The following is a 17851-nucleotide window of genomic DNA, read 5'->3' as shown; positions in this document are numbered from 1 at the left end:
TTTCTAGTTTTTTTTTTCTTTGAAGACATTTCACTTCTCATCCAAGAAGTTTCTTCAGCTCTGACTGGATGGTGGGGAATAGAAATCAGTCAGTCAGAGCTAAAGAAGCTTCTTGGATGAGAAACGAAATGTCTTCAAAAAACAAAACAAAACCCAGAAAGTCCAGTTGCCACATGAGGAGGGGGGGAAAAGCACCTTTGAGACAACCATGACCTGGATGACTGAGATTCTCCATAGACTATGTCTTAGTAACTGAAAGTTACCAATATCCTGACAGTTGTTAAATGCTGCCCAGTACACCTCCCGTAATAAAAGTCTTACATGCATAAAATAAACCAAGCACACTACTACCCATGTGGTTGCATTCTGGATCAGTTGAAGCTACTAGAAGGTCTTCAAGGGTGGACCTATGCTTTGTAACTTCCAACTGTGAGGTGACAATTACTTAAGGGACTGTCAACAGGCTTTCTGGTTCAGAAATGGTTGCAACTGGTGCACAAAGTAGAGTTACAGTGAAGTCTCCCTTCCTTTACAAGGAGATAAAAGAAGTCAAAGAAGCTCCCCAGATGGTAAACCACTTCTGAATAGAACGGAACAATTCATTCATGGTTAATGATTATTTCTGGAATCTGACAGCTTCCAAATCTATAGCCATCCCCTCTTATTTGAATAAAGCCTAAGGCATTTTATCTCTATTTAGATACTAGCACAGTGTCTAGACACATAGGAAGAGTACTTGATCCCATCTTTGGTCCAGGCTGCACACTGATATCCTATGGATACAGATGGTCTTCTTTGGCAGCTTTATTTTCATCATCATCATCATCATCATCATAAAAAACATCTGCTACCCAAAGTCCTTGAGAAGGATTCAATAGATAGATAAAATCCATTGTTGACTATGAAATGAACCAATAACAATAATTCCAGGTTCTTGGGAAGGACTCAATAGGTGAATAAAAATGCCAAATCTTGTCTAAACATCTGCCTGGGGTTTGGTGAAACTCTCAAACTTTCAAAATGGGTCTGTAACCTTTTCTAGAATGATAGCCATTAGCAGATTGGGTTTTGTTTCTGTTTTTTTGAGATCATGATGTTTTTATTGAAGTCTTAAATTCATTTTAACTGGAGCATGATGTCCTTCTAGAATCTGTGGTGAGAAGTTCATTGTGATAAGGGCATATGGTTTTTAAGATGTATATAAAGGACAGCTGGCCCAAATCAGCTCTGATTGTTAAATGAAATTTTCACATAATTGGCCCTGACTATTCCTTATTTGAACTGACTAAATAGAAGCAAGGGCAGTGGCTTTTTAATAGTGGATCAAAATGATGGATACCTTTGTTAATGAAAAAAATGAAGTAAGAATCATCTTTGTTCACTCAGATTCTAGGAATGTTTTAATAATGTTCAATATCAAAGATTCATAAAATCTAAAAGTGGGGAAACACAGAGTTGTCCAATATTTGAGCTTTTCAATACTTAGAAAAGTGACAAGTAAAGGAGGCTTAATAGAGTTATAATAAATGTATTTATTACCTCCAATAATATCAGGCAATATGCCTCTAAATAGAATTGTTTGATTGATTGGTTAGATGTGTATCCTGACTTCCTTTGGAAAATTTAGTTTCTATAATAGACATCCTCTGAGGTAAATTAAACTGAGGGCATATGAAGGGCAGAGAATCACACACTGAATTTTCACAACTAATGGTAGATTTCTTTCTCCAATCCTAGTATAGTTCTTTAACTACTAAATCACAGTGGTTCCAGATATTGAAAAGCATTTGCTGCAGGATTCTACTGTACCCCTGCACTGTTTACTGACTTCTCAAATCAACTAGTCTCTGTGGGAACAAAAAACAACAGCTCTATCTGCAGACTGAATCAACTCTCCTCTCTCAATCTTCCTCCATTCCATTCTATAGTTAGGGTAGCCAGACACATTGCTACGCTAAATTTCCAAATGAAAAGATTTCTAAAATTGACTGACAGTCATTGGAATAGATCCAAATTCTTTTTCTCCCCTAGAATACCCACACTAACAAAATTGCAATCCCATGAGCCACAACATCTCAAACTGCACAACACAGAGGCTGTTAAAAATGAAATATATCTTTGCCGTTTCTTTCACTAATCATGTCTAGTTATTTTTAATTGGAAAAAAGATCATTTCCATCCATCTCTACTCAATTCCATTATTCCACGAGAGAAGGAAAATATGCCATACAATGATGCAATCTCAAGCCACACATTTCTTAATAATAATTATTAACATGACATGAAGAAAAGCAGTTGCCACAAGTTGCTGTTGTGGCAGTTAACACATGCTCTGCTACTTCTACTACTGGCCTGAATCCTAACCCAAACAGAACATCATGTAAACTCTTTTCATGTTTCTAAATTACCCTCTTTTGTTCTTCTTCAGCATCTGCAAAGAGCTTGCGAATGTTGGCCTCTGATTCTCCGACATATTTGTTAAGGATTTCGGGCCCGTTCACAACTTTTGGCTCCCTGGCATTCAACATTTTGCCAATCTGCCTGGCCATAAGTGTCTTACCACAGCCAGGTGGGCCATATAAGAGGATACCTTTCACATGTTTGCAGCCTAAAAAGAAAGAAGAGAGAACACAATCATGAAACTAATACAGAAAATCTTTTTTTTTTCTTTGCCAAAACAATAATTGGTGCAAAATAGAGCAACAATTATTACTTGCTACTTATACCACAATTTATCAGAAAACTGATAAACTTATCATATCTTACCATCTGACTATTCTTAGCCTTTCCTCCATAAGTACAATTCAAAATCATAGGTATTACTAATTATAGACAGCTTTGGATCAAATAGAACTTAATGCCACTAGCTCAATAAATCCACCAATTAGCCATGTTTTGAGACTGCTAAAACTTTTTTTATCTTCTGAGGGTCAAAGGATGATAACAGTACCCATGTACTAGCTCAGATATAGTATTATATGCAATTTTTTGTTCGGCAAAAATATGTAAAACAAATAATAGTGGAGGCTATAAATCTAATAAATGAAAGGAGAGGAGTGACTAAGTCAAAGAGATAGGTACATGACCTTGTTTCTGTAGAGCTATAAAGTTTCTTCCTGTAATTGTTGGGGAGTTGGGGATGAAGCACATGGTAAATATTCCTATGATTTCAGTAACTCCTCCAGAATACCTCAGCTCAAGCAGATTAGTTCCCTTTTTTGTTTCAATTATTTTCTTGTCATAGATTTTTATATTTCTTGAGATATCCCAGGGTGTACTGAAACTAATACCTTATTTTGGGGTGATTTTCATTTCTTTTCTAAGAAACTTGATGAGTCAAGTTTGTTGTTTACAATGCTGCTGAAGGGCTTCCCTGAACGCTTCCAGAAGGAAATTTCTAAATGTGTTTTACTGCAAGGAAAATCTTCCTCTTTCCTGTTCTTTTGTAATCTATCCCCTCTATGCTAATTAGGCTAAACAATTCAAGGTTGGAACTGGCTCTATTCCAAAACTTTTTTATTGCAGGGGAAATAGGTGTACAATCAAATATTTAAATCTCATGTTATACACTTACACAGATACACATCAATTCTAGCAGTCACCTCCCAAAATTACTAGCTATTATGAGATGAAGAAGACCAATTCTCTCCTTTCCTTCACAATTTCGATGAACACTTTAAAATTTCCATGGTTCAACTGGTTAATTACTAGGCTCAGATTTTGCCAATGTCCTGTATTTTGCCTTTAAAACTACTTTTAGCACTTAGTAGCAAAACAATGAGCTAAAATGCAGACATTTTAAAAGTTAATCTTTCCAGCTACCACAATCACCCCAGGCTATAGCGTAAGGAAAATTGGCTGAATGGCATTAACAAAATATGTCAAAATTCAAGATAACATTTTTGCACATAATTAAGACCTAATTTTGACACTGGATGTCAAGGAATACTCTGACATCCAGTACTCAGTCTAAACTTTTTCCTTCTTATTTCTTATGTGTAGCTTTCAACTTAATGTATTGAAAGATTAAAACAACATTCAACATAAATCTCTCTGCATAATAGTAGATTACCGTGTAGTGTACACTATCTTATCTCTCCATTCTCCAAGTACTGAAGGACCAGAGAGAAAACAGGAATGTTGTATTTTATATATTGTATTTATAAATAGAAATAATTTCTGCACAACTAAAAGATGTATTTATAAAATGATGGATATATAAGAAAATTCTTTCTTTCTGAATATAAGTTGCAAGCGTTTGCAGATGATATGTTTTTTTCATTGAAGAACCAATAGAAAGAGGACAAAAATTGATGAATGAATTAGAACAATTTGGAGCAGTAGCAGGACTAAAAATTAATACGAAGAAAATGAAATTAATGACTAAAAATTTAACAATAAAACAGAAATTAGAACTAGAAGAAGTTATGGGACTACAAGTGATAAAGAAAGTTAAATATTTAGGAATATGGTTGACAGCACATTGTAAGACACTAAAGGAAAACAATTATGACAAATTGATGCAACAGGTAAAGAAAGATTTAGAAACATGGGGCAAACTGCAACTTTCACTATTAGGCAGGATTGCTGCTATTAAAATGAATATTCTTTCAAAATTCCTCTATATATTTCAGATGATTCCAATTAAAGTACACAAAAGGTTTTTTGAAGAACTTAACAAAATAACTGCAAAATTCATCTGGCAAGGGAAAAAACCTAGAATAAACTTAAAGGCAATGCAGGATATGAAGAGCAGGGGAGGGCTGGCACTCCCAAATTGGGAGTTGTATTATAGTGCGGCCTCTTTAGTATGGTTGAAGGAATGGGTGAATTTAATCAATAAGAGAATATTACTCTTAGAAGGCCATGACTTACAGAGGGGGTGGCATGCATTTTTATGGGATATTGGGAAAACTCGCCAGAAATATTTTCACAGACACCTAATCAGAGATTCATTATTGACTAATTGGAAGAAAATACAGAAAAAACACTACTTAAAGATACCAATCTGGATCTCAACAGTGGAGGCGATGATCCACCCAAATAAACTAGATATTACTAAAATGATTAAATATAAGAACCTATTGGATATACAAGGAAATCTGAAATCGTGGCAAGACCTTCAAGATCAGGGAATAAAATTGATCGGTGGGCATATCTTCAAAATCAAAGTAGACACAAACAGGACAAGAAAGAATTTGGAATTAATAATAAACTCCAGCAAATAGATAAAATTTTATTAGGATCAGGCAAAAAAAATTATAATTATTTATTAGAGGTAGAATTAGAAATTGTTAAAGGGAACATGATAGCCTGGAGTAGGAATATAGGACGTAGTATCACCTTAACAGAATGGGAAAAGGTCTGGGGTAGAAATAACAAAATCACAAAACCGGTAGCATACAAAGAAAATGCCTATAAAATGTTTTACAGGTGGCACCTTCCTCCTTCAAGATTAGCGAAGATGCACCCCAATATGAGTCCAAACTGCTGAAAATGAAAAAAAAAAAAGAGGGAACTTTCTTCCATATGTGGTGGTCTTGTACAGAAGCTCAAAAATATTGGCAGATAATTAGAAATTGGCTGGAGGAAATGACAAGATAATTTGGAATTTGGACAAGGAAATGACAAGAGATCGAATTTAAGCCAGTCCTTTTTATTAGGGATCTTTGATAAACAACTGCCAAAAAAAGTGAAATATATAATAATACATATTTTGACAGTGGCCAGGTTGGCTTTTGCACAATGTTGGAAACAGCCTCATGTTCCATCAGAGGAGATGATTATTCAAAAAAATTTAAGTTGTGCAGAAATGGACAAACTAACCTTGGCATTAAAAGATAAAGACACTTCAATATATTATGACAGCTGGAACTGCTGGTACAAATGGATAGACCAAAGATAGATTTCACATTAAAAGGCAAGAGAAGATATGATAGAATCGTAGTAGTGATATACAGATATATGTAAGGATTAATTGTGTATATGGCATAAAATAAGGATAAAAAGGAGGTCTCACAAACTGTTGAAAATGAAAATGTTTTTAATTGTTTTCTATCTTTTTCTTTCTATTCTTTTTTTTATTCTCTTTTTCTCTCTTACATTTATGTATTTTGGTCTATTTTAATTGTAAAATAAATAAAATGTATTTTTTTTAAAATTCTTTCTGAGTTATCTTGTTTCTAGACATTCTTAGTCATCTGAATCTACAGCAAATGTACTAAACAGCAACACTGATTAAGCTGAGTGGGCCACCTTCTGATGCTAGGTACTACACTTAACATCTATATTCATGTGAGAGAACAGCAGTAGGTGAGAAGATGAAGAAAAGTGGACAGGGCCATGCCACAAACAGAATATGGCTTAGATTTTCCAGTTTTTCCAATGCTTAGGGAAGGCAATAAGTTTCTTTTTGTTTGTTCTTTTATGTGTAATGCAAGGCTTCATGCATTACCAAAATGATTGTAATGAAGTAGTAAATAAAACACAAACATAAAATATGTTTATGTGTTACGGCAGGAATGTCAAACTCGTCGTGGCGTGGTCATGTAATGTATCGCAACTTCTTCCCCTTCGTTAAACTGGGCATGGGCATGGCCAGCACATGATGCATCTGGCCCTTGAGTTTGGCAGCCCTGTGTTAGGGTATGAAAATAAACTTACTGGCAGATGACTAAAGGGGAGCACTGTCAAAATTATTTGTGGCAGTCAAGATCTGAAATATTTCTGAAGATGAAGATGTTTTAATGTTTTAATCCTATGTTGTTGTTTTTCTGATATTTGTGGTATTGCCAGAATCATTTGACAGAGAAATGGGCAGTATACAAATTCAGTAAATAAGATGAATTAATAGAATTATACTAAGTTTCTGAATTTTAGCTCAGGTGGGCTTTCAAGGCAATAATACTTTAAGATGGGCTGAGTCATAGCAACCAATAATGGCTGCTATGACTCATACTCTTGACATTTGTAATTTTTTTTCTAATGCATCTGCTTCGCCATTACCTTGATGGGGAGCTGGATAGAGAAAAATTTATTAGTCAATTCTTAGGTATTTGAGAGAGACAGACAGAAAAGCAAACACTCAGTGCAAATGGGGGGAAGAAAAGAGAAAAATAATGAAGGTGAAAGACTAATTATACATATGAACCAGCAAGGTGGTGATAAATTAAAGGTGATCCTTGTCAAATTAGTGTCAAAGAAGAACCTGTTAATTCAGCATATAGGGAACATGATCTCTTGTGTAGCCAAAAATCAGTGAGGTGGGATTTGAATGATGAGTGATGCCAGAAAAGGGGAATCCCAGTTTGATGAGATGAGAGAGGCTACAAAAAAGCTACGAACAAGTCAGAACAGATTTTGTACAAACAAGTTTAGGGAATTTCTGTTGCCAGGCAAGCCAGTGAATGTAATCCCTTGATGCTGTATACTAGCCTCTTACTGCAAAGACAGCAAGGTAAAAGGGATACACCCAAAATCTCATCTACTTGAGTGTGCCATTATCAAGCAACTGCATGTAACTAGAATGACTGAGAGATTGTACAATACACAAATATTGTACACTTTCATTTGATTGTACACTTTCATTTGATTATGATACCAAAAGTAATTCTTAAGGGCTTATGCATACTAATCCTCTCTGACAACAATAATTTACTCTGGCAGAAACTTCAATGCTACAGAACTTCAATGGAGAGGAAACTGACTTGGCAGAAAACAAAACTTTTCTTTTTAGTGCTAAAGACAGTGTAACAATAAACCATTGCTATAAGAGCACAAATAAGATTTGCAACTTTATGTTCACCAGATGTTTCATACTACAACTTCCACAGTCTTATACTACTAAGCAGGTTGATCAGGATTTAAATCCAAAACCCCTGAGAACACCAGATTACTATTCCAATATTAGATTCTTAGGCCTGTTACATTAAAGATTGATCCACATATTCAGTTCTATTCCTTGGCAGCTATAGCTCTTATAAATAGAGATGTGCTAGCGTCAAATGTATGCTACTTTTCTTATGCATATTTCCCAATAGTTATAGGTGTTCTTGCTATCCCCTCATGACCGCATTTAAAAAATAAATGAAATTATTAAAGGTTCCTTTGAAGTTAATGCATCTACTTAGAGGAGTTTGCCTAAAGATCTGTACAGTTTAGATGTGGCCTTGCTTCACATTCTTAACCTGTGTTGATAGATCTGCTATCTTTTTTGCAAAGAAAAGATTCTTGATTTTTTTCATGATTAAAAATGCAAAAAACACCACCTTTCAAAATTACTCAAATGGCTCTTGTCCCTTCATCTTCATGAGACATTGTGTGGAACTTCAGAATCAATAAATTACACAACAATTTAGCAAGCACTGGTGAAGAATATCTGATGAATATCCTTATTTTCTAATTTTTGTTTTCAAACCTAATATTTATTTTATTTTGCTTGTGCCTTCAAGACAGTTTTTGATTCCTGGTGACTGTATGGACTAATTCCTGCATTTTTCTTGGCAAGGTTTTCAGAAGTGATTTGACAATGCCCTGTCCTAGGGCTGAGAAAGGGTGACTGGCCCAAAGACACCCAGCTTGAGTTATGCATAAAGCGAGAATAGTACTAAGTCTCCTGATTCCTAGTCTGGCACACTAATCCCTACACCAAACTAGCATTCTTTTACCTACATATTTATATTTTTTTCTAATGGGCCTCAGAAAGTATGCATTTTTTCAGTGCATTTAATTTCCTTGAAATTTCTAAATCTCTTTACACAGGAGAAGTCTTTTTGAAAAAACATAATTATAAACTACATTAACTAACCTGTTCTCACTTGGTTTCTCTAATAGTTTTTAGTTATAGATTATCACTTCTATATCGGTTAAGATTCAAAGTGTATTATAACAGAATTTTAATGAAACCCTTTTCATATAATTCTTGTTGTTATAAACTTTCCAAGATATTTATAGAATTAATTTGTAGAATATAAAGGAATAAAATTAAGCTTGGCATCAATTTTAATTCTGAAGAGAGTAAATTTAAGCATTTAGGAAAAGAGTGCTGCTGACAGCTGAGCAATAAATGTATTATAATTCTTTGGGAGTTGTCAATCTCTGCTACAGTTTTTGAAACAGACTAGTTGCAAAACTAATCTCCATCTAGTCAAGAGATCTGAGGAAAAATATTTTTTTAGTCTCTTATCTTTGATCTTTGGCCATTACATATGACATTCTTCTGAAATAATGATTAAGGATAACTTACCAATATTACAAGTATCTGTTTTATTGGCTTGGGAACTGTATTTAACAAAAGCCCCTGTAGTCTCCCAGCTATATGGGCAATGGCACTGCTATTCAGAAACTTCAGAAATGATAGCACAAACCAGGTGAGCTAACCCAGCAGAACATATGCATGTTCAAAACATGCAGCCCAATCCCCAAATCCTACTTCATCTCATAAATTTTGATTACGATGGGGAAATATGCACTAAAAACAAATGTTTTGAAACCATTCTTGACAAAGAGCAATACAATTTTTCAAAGCTGCAACCTATGAAATCAAGTTATCCTAGACTAGTATCACACTTTCTAATTAATAATTCTAATGGAAGCAAGCCACGAGGGTAATCACACTAGGTCTCTAAATATAGGAAAGTCCATCTGAGGCCTAAAAGTACTACTGAACCTATTCCCTCTCCTCCCATAAAGTTGCCTAACCCCCTTTTTAGAATTAAAACTGCTCATTATTGCAAAGAACCATATTTCATCTCCTCTGAATCTACCAGTTATCAGAGGGCTGCCCGGGGTTTAGTATTTACATCAGCAAGGGTAAAAATCAGTAGAACTGATTGGCAGGAACTGGAGATGCCACAGATTAAACCTGGGACCTTCTGCATACAAAGCACACACTCTACAGCTGAGCCTTCCCCCACACTTTCACCTCTCTGCACCTAATAGCAGTCTCTGTACAAAATGTCCCCACCTGGCTAACATGGAAAACTCTGAAAACATGAAGACAGGCTTCCTTTCAAATAGACAGGTGATGACAAACTTCAAAATGAAGCTACTCTGTATCTCTTCTAGCACTACCTACATTTGCATCTTATCTCCCTTCTGAGAGAAAAGCAGGCAGTGTATCCAAATGTCAGCATTGTTAACAGACAGCTTTTAAAACTTAGCCTCTTCCTCAAGATAGGTTGTATCTAAATGCCTCTGCTTACCTTCATTTGCTGATCAAAGGTCACTCCTTAAACAGGGTACCAGTTTTTAATTATTTGCTAAACCACTAGTAATGGACAATTCACATGGGAAACTTATGCCCATCAAAATAACAGAAAAAGATTACAAGGTCCAAAGACAATGTTGTCAATAGTTCGACATTTGATACAAATTAAAAGGAGATAACCACATCGTTAACCTAGTTTGCAAATGCCAGTCTGAAATGCCACTTACAGGATTATTTGTTTTGCTTTAGTTCCCAATATCCCATTCACTCAAACTGCCACATTTTTCCTATTGTTTAATGCATGGCTAAGTGACACTCGTATAACAGAAATAAGCCACACTGGGGAAAGAATGAATGTTAATGCACAATTATTAGGCACAATAACTTGCCTAGTTAAGGACAATGGAATGTATAGTTAAAATAATAGGCCCGGAAGGGTATAAGTTCAGGCTAGCTGCTTTAACAGTTTGGCTCACAGAAGTCACAGATATTTACATGGAGAGGAGAGAAAGCCAAGAAATTTTAGAATTCGAACAGCATCATTTCTGTAACAGCTTACAGAGTTTCATAAGCAAAAGGAGGCATGTTTGAAGATTATACTTCAAATATCAATTGTGAAAGACAAGATAGGACAAATTGGAGATGTGGAGAATACTGCAAGTATTGGATGTTAGCAAATGTACTTTTTGTATTTAGGCATGACTGCAAGTGAGATCTAAAATGAAAACCACAAGTTGCATAGTTAAGGAAACTATTTTCCAGACTGAAAGTCCCAAATGCTTATACGAATACATGATCTTGGTCCATGAAATACATTGAATCTGAGCGAAAATGACAGTATTATAGAATGTATTGGGGAAAAAAACCTGTAACCATTTTTTAATCATGTTCTGGAGATTTCTGGCCTTCTTATCACATATCACTCATATCCAATGACTAGAGTCGGAGCAAATAAACTTATTCTAAAGCAGATAAGATAATAGCTACATGCATAGTGGCTCTTTCTAGTGATTACAACGTGTTTAAGCAAAATATCTATTGGCCTCCAGTGCTACAGTAAAACTAAGACCACCTGCAGGAAAAATGACAATGAAAGAAGATGAATTGGAACCAATAGACCCTCTAGGATTTATGCAAACTGGAGAACAATTATCTCTTCTGATGGAATGCAAACAAAAAGAAAATCAGATTAAAGCAAGAATTCCTAATGCGTACTGAAAAAAGCCCTGGGCTAAAAATAAAAATTGCACATCTTTAAACATAACTTGAGCCCAAAAGTGGGACTGAGAGCTTGCTTTTTATTATTATTATTTAACTACATTTCATTTACTGTAATTTTAGGCTTTTAGCAAAATCACAGCCGCAGAGGAGACACACCAGCAGCCTAACTTTCTAAAAGCTCGAAATGAGAAGGCAGCCCAAAACGTGCTTGAGGATTACAGGATAGGCCACCAACATTGATGGGTTGCAATTCATTTAACCTTGCTTTCAGCCATCGAATTTTAAATTTTATATCATTGATCCACAATTGCTAGCAATTTTCTAGAGCTTTTAAAAATCTAGCATGGATGTTTACTGTAAAATACAGAGCTATAAATCTAGTGTCATTTTTCATCATACACTTCTTTGATACAAGTAAGCTGGTAAACATGTCCATTCTATTTTGGAGTTAATTACAATATTTACCCATTGGGTATTGCTTTCATTAACTCAGGTTTATGGTGTGGCACTATTTATTAACATTCCTAGAAGCTGCAGCTATGAAAATTATGTAAAGGTATGTATTATGTATCTGGGTATTATATATAGGAAGATCCTTATTTCCTTAAATGATTAGATCATTGAAATGATAATTAAGGGCCTTAATTCACAAATATTCAAGGTTCTGTGTTAATAAATAAAAATTGCAATGAAAATCACATAATCTGGGAAATGATGAAGAGGCCTAATATACCTTAAACATTTACATTTATTGCAGTAAGAATTTCATCATTTGACACTCCTGGCTTTTTCCATTATGCATAGATTAACCTTAAAGAAGCCAGAAGCTTCCCAATTTTGTTGTTAAAATCCAACTAATAAGCTTCCCTTTGGCATTTGGGAAGAGGAGTCAATGCAGCTTCTTCACTGTAATAAATTTGTTTCCTCTTCCTTCATATTGTATTCTTGAATAGTTACTATTCACTTCAAAGGTAGGCTAGATGATCTCAGGGTGAAAGCTACCTCCAAATTCTACCAGTCCACATCTATTGCCTCACAATAGGCATGTCTTTGTGGATTCGGCAAAGTGTAGTTGATTTATATTCCTGTTTTTTCCCCATTTCATTTTACAAATGGAAGAGTTATAGAATCCTATTCTGAAGCAAACTCTAATGCAGATGATCAATCCCGCCAGGCTATACAGCTGGCACATTTATCATTTTTCATTTGTGAGGCAGAAGAACAGAGAAAGGTAAGGAAAACACAGAGAGGGAAAAGATCTTCTCCTGCTATACACAGACTCCAAATTTTTTTCTTCTCTTTTTCCCTCATGAATTATTATAGTAAACCTGAACAGATGTCAACCTGGCATTTGAACTCTGAAATATAGTTGGAAAAGCAAGTTATAACTAATGCAGAGAAAAAGGATGGGTGTCAGAAAGCAGCCCTCTTCTTCAAATTTCAGATAAGCTTCTCTTGCCTAAGGGAGGGGCCTGTCGAAAAGAAAATGGAACTGGAATGGAAAACCTTGCTTAGTAAAAAGCAACTTCTCTACTCGAAAAAGACTGTAGTTTGTCTGGGGAAACAAGCATTTAGGCTACAAGAGACTCAATCCGCATCATCTTCTGTCAGGAAGTCACAAGTTTGCTGACTTCTGAAAAATTAACTCAATCAGTGGCCAACAGAAATTTAAGAAGTGTGAATTGGTTGAGGTAGAACAACTCCATGAAACAAGGAATGGCTACCCTCTGTATCACTACCACATCTTGTATTTTCCCCCCTTCCATTCTATAATTTTTGAAGACTGCCTGGACAAGTCCGTGCAGTTTCTTAGCAAGGTTTTTCAGAAGTGATTTACCCATTGCCTCTTTCCTAGGGCTGAGAGAAAGTCTCAGGGTCACCAAGCTGGCCTTGTGCCCAGGAAGAACTAAAACTCATGGTCTTCTAGTTTCTAGCCTGATTCCTTAACCACTATACCAATCTGGCTCTCTCATGTTCTTCACTGCACTTTAAAACGAAACATACTGAAGCATTACAATGGCACGTTTCCATTTTTAATTAAGAAGTATGGTTGGATCATCAGACATTTAAGTTGGCAGAATAGTCAATCTAGAAACTGTCCTAGAAACAGTAAAATGGTATAATTTTCTCTTCATTTTGTTACTTGAATTGTTTTGTAGAAGAAAACAGTTTGTCCAATCCTGTCCATTTCCCTACAGTGACTTGAAAGTGATTAAATAGATAGGAGGAGTTTTTTAAGTCTTCAATTCAGCTGAATGAAATTTTTAATTCTTGTTACATAAACACTTTTAGAGTTAAGCAAACATTGAATTGGCTATGGTGGCAGACTGAATATATTTCAAAGCTTCAAAGCTGCCCCAACCCCCAGTTCACGGACCGGCACTGGGCCATGGCATGCCAGAAACTGGGTCATGCAACAAGAAAGACCCATCTGCAGGATGCAGACAATGCGTGAAATCACACTTCCTCTGGTCTGCAGAAAACCTCTCTCCATGGAGGCTCAAAAGGTTGGAAACCGCTGCTTTAGAGCACCTGTTGATTGTGCAATTTCAAGAGGACCAAATGGAGACTAGAAAAGAAGAAGGCGCAGTAGGTGGACAGGTCGAAATTAAAGAACAACGTGAACCAAGAGCCACGAGAGCTACTAAACCTAACTACAAAGTATAATCATGGAAGAGAAAAAACTGATTACAATGAATATAAATGGACTTAATTCAGCCATTAAAAGAAGGAAAACTTTTCACAAATTAGAGAAATTAAAATTTGATATAATTTGTCTACAAGAAGTACACATTAAAAAACAATAGGTTATTTTATTTTTATTGACCTTACCTAGCCTAAAGCTGTGGGAAAATTATATTTTAGTTTTCTTATCGCATAAATCTTTTGTACATTTCTTGCTATGGCAGTTTTTATATTCAATTTCTCTCAATCCATATTTTCATCCTTGCATTGGCCCTTATTGTGTTCCTTTGGGCAGGGCTGTAATTTCTATGATATGCAATGGGACCATATAATATCATAACATCTACTTATTTTTGTTTGGTACAAACCCATTTGCTCCACAATCTCGGGTGGGAATACTCGAGAGGCAAACGCCCTTCGGAATATGTCAGAAAATTCTTTATCAAGACCTCCAATACCCATCTTCTCAAAATTCCAATCAGGGTTGATGATAGATTGACGGTTTTCCCGAGTTTTGGATTTGCCTATAGAAAAAAAGAGAAAATTCAAGACCAATAATTTCAATAAGAACTGCTACAGATGGCTATGATAAATTTCAAATGCACTATTACATATATCTGATGCATAGAACATCTCATTAAGAACAGGAGCTAAGAATTATTTCAAACTCATTCAGTTAAGAATAGATTGAAAGACTGCTGATAACTTCACTATATTAGAAAATATAGCCCTTGTCTACAATGTCTTTGCAAGTATAAACAAACAAACAAAACATACATATATCTTTCAGACTTAACAAGAATTTAGTTAGCCAAGTTTTCATCCCTATATTTTCTTGTGTTTTAATAAATAATATACGTATGTATAATTCCATGCAAGCAGAAAGCACTATTTTAAGTTGGATAGTTAAAGATTCTTCTCTGCTTTTTTACAAGTAAAGGATATAATAAGATATAATGTCACAGAATCATATAATAATACATCACAGAGCTTACACTAGATTTGCTATATTTTTTAATTGGGACAGACCAATTACAGATATTTGCTCATGACATGACAAGTTATGAAAGATTATTCAAATACCTGGAAATCATATTTTTCTTTTTGTTTAGCAGAACCAATTTTTTAGATTTCATAGATTTGGAAATATGTTTGAAAACACTGCAGAGCACTGTAGTCATCCAAGTGATTGTGTTTTTCATCATTCTAGCATCTTTCCTCTAAGAATAATATTCTAACAATACCAAACTAGAAATTTGTCCATGATTAACTTGAGGTTAAAGCAGAAATAAAGAATGTTCTCTCTCTCTCCCTCTCCCTCTCTCTCTCTCTCTTTCTTTCTTTCATATTTCTTATCCACCTCATTTCCCTCAGAGACGAACTCTAGTTCATGTACCATATACTTTGGCATAAGGAGACTGACAGAGGCATAATAAGTTTATAATAGGCATAACACCCTTATTTTTTTGCAAGTGCAGGAGATTCCATCAATAATTTGTTTCCAATAATGACTTAATTTGAAATAGTAATTAGTAACGGTCAAAAATCTGAATGAAGTTTATAAATTAACATTATCATCCGTTAATTTTAAGAAATTAGAAAAGGGTAAAAATATATTTTTCTCAATGCATGAGAGGAGGATGGGAGGAAAGGTTATATTTAGCTATTATGTATCAAGGGGCCAGAATATCTAACCATACTATCCATAAATCATTCTAACTGGCACACAGAAAGTTACTTATATATTTCTAGACAGAATATATAGTAGCTATTGGTAAACTAGATCATGTCTATAATTTCACCAATCCATTCTGTAAACAAATTAGAATTAAAAATCAGTCCCACAATTTTCTTAATATTAAAGGGAAAAGAAATTTTAAAAACCCATACTAATGGCTGCAATAATATGCATCATCTTATGTATGCCTGTTTATTAACCCATAACTCTAAATTCTTTCCTGCAACAAGGTAACTTCTGGGGCCCAAAATATGCTCGAGCAGGGGGTTGGACTAGATGATCTCCAAGATCCCTTCCAACTCTGTTATTCTATGTTTAAATGTACTTTAAACTGATAAAGCTCATCGCCTTCACACAAAAATCTGTTTTCTTAATTTGAATAAAATAACTGAAGATAAGAGAGAACATTGTTTCTACAACACTTGGAATCAGGAATGCTGGCTGGCCTGTTGCAAATGGCTCAGAGTTCTAATGATCTATTCAGACCCTGCTAAATGTACTTCCCCTCTTCTACCTTCCATTAAATTCCTACCTTGAAAAGCCAATTCAGCAGGTCTATAATTTGTAAGGTACATCACCTAGGGAGTTAAAGCTGGTGTAATTCAGTCTTCTTGAACTTGGAGATCTAGTTTAAGGTGTGGACTTCACCTCCCAGAATTTTTCAGTCAACATTAAGAATCCTTGGAACTGAGATCTACACTATTTATACAGCAAAGTCTGTCAAGCTTTTTAAATAATATTTTTTACTATATTATCACAAAAGAGCAGATAAATGACTCAGACCAGGAACTAGAATCTAGGGGAAATAAAGGATTAAAAGTAAAAAGACTAAGAGCTGACATGAGCCCAAATAAGAGTGAAGAAAAAGTAGGTAAGAAATAAGGATAAGAAAAAGGGAAGAATGCTTTGGGCAGTTGTGCTGTGAGGATTGATGGAATCTGACAAAATCCATTCTGGGAGTCCACATGTACATTACATCACTGTTTTCTTCACCACTTCTTTCTTTTGCTCTCTAATTCTCATTGTTCCTAGCACTCTATAGTCTCCATGCCACACACATTCTTCCTACTTCATATGGCTGCATTTTGGCATCTATTTTCTTGCATGCAAAGCTACACTGGCCTTTGGCATGTTAGTTTCTCTAAAAGGCCTAGAAGGAGTGAAACAGGAACTCTGCTGAAGTATTTTGTTATTGTGTGCAACATATTGGACAATGGTACCCTATAACCATGTCAGAAGATCTAGATAGCAATAGACTAATGGCTTTGGGGTCAAGAGAAAAAAAAGTGATAAATGAATGGGCAATTGCAGGCTACAAGGATTTGAACAACAGAAAAGTGGAAACAAGAATGAGAAGGAATAAAAAAAATAATGGGGGAAATACAAGACCACAGATAGGACTTTGATTATGAGGGGCTGTATAAATTGACAGGAAGGAAAGTATGGAGACTTGAAGCCATATATCCTGGAATCAAAGGTGTTGGGGGGTGGAGAGAGAAGGATTATGTTCTTAGTTTAGTCTAGATTCTGTGGGGGTTTCACTGCTATTTACTCTTGTCTATGAAAGAGGTGCAGGAAGGTCATAGGGGAATTCATTAAGAGAATTAAGGTAAATGGTTAGCTTTTAAGCTGCAATATTTTATGTTATTTCCAAGGAAGGAGCAAAATTAACCACTCAGTTTTTCCATTTTATTTGTCTTATTCGATACTGCCACATCCTGGCCATGAGTGGTATTTGAAACTCTGACAGCAAAACAATTGCGGTTTTTCTTCCATTCCACAATGCATCTTTTATTAACCATCAAATCCCACAAGCATTCTCTAATCTAAAAAAGCAGTTATAACATAGCAAATTCAAACATAATTAGTAGAACTAACAAACAATGCAAGTTTCTGCTAAATTAAGTAGATAAGTTTTCAAAAATATACCACAAATTGATTTAAAATATAAAGTTGTCATAAAATGTAACATTTATAATGCTATACAACATACAACATGT

The 17851-nt window shown here is 35.1% G+C and overlaps 1 protein-coding gene across 5 annotated transcripts in view; it reads right to left on the bottom strand.

Annotated features, from left to right (window-relative positions):
* Positions 1–17851, bottom strand: part of NSF (N-ethylmaleimide sensitive factor, vesicle fusing ATPase) — a 74422-nt gene that overhangs the window by 26299 nt on the left and 30272 nt on the right. For all 5 annotated transcript variants that reach the window (XM_087946864.1, XM_026682797.2, XM_026682796.2 and 2 more), the window contains 2 exons: positions 14482–14637; positions 2409–2608 (listed from right to left, as the gene is read on the bottom strand). In XM_087946864.1, the coding sequence (XP_087802990.1) occupies positions 2409–2608; positions 14482–14637 (356 nt within the window). The remainder of the gene's footprint in view (positions 1–2408; positions 2609–14481; positions 14638–17851) is intronic.

The sequence above is a fragment of the Notechis scutatus genome, chromosome Z (assembly GCF_049901735.1).
Source record: "Notechis scutatus isolate UNSWTSFEM ecotype Mainland chromosome Z, rNotScu1.2, whole genome shotgun sequence".
Taxonomy (NCBI): Eukaryota; Metazoa; Chordata; class Lepidosauria; order Squamata; family Elapidae; genus Notechis; species Notechis scutatus.
This window is presented reverse-complemented; position numbering and strand designations above follow the sequence as displayed.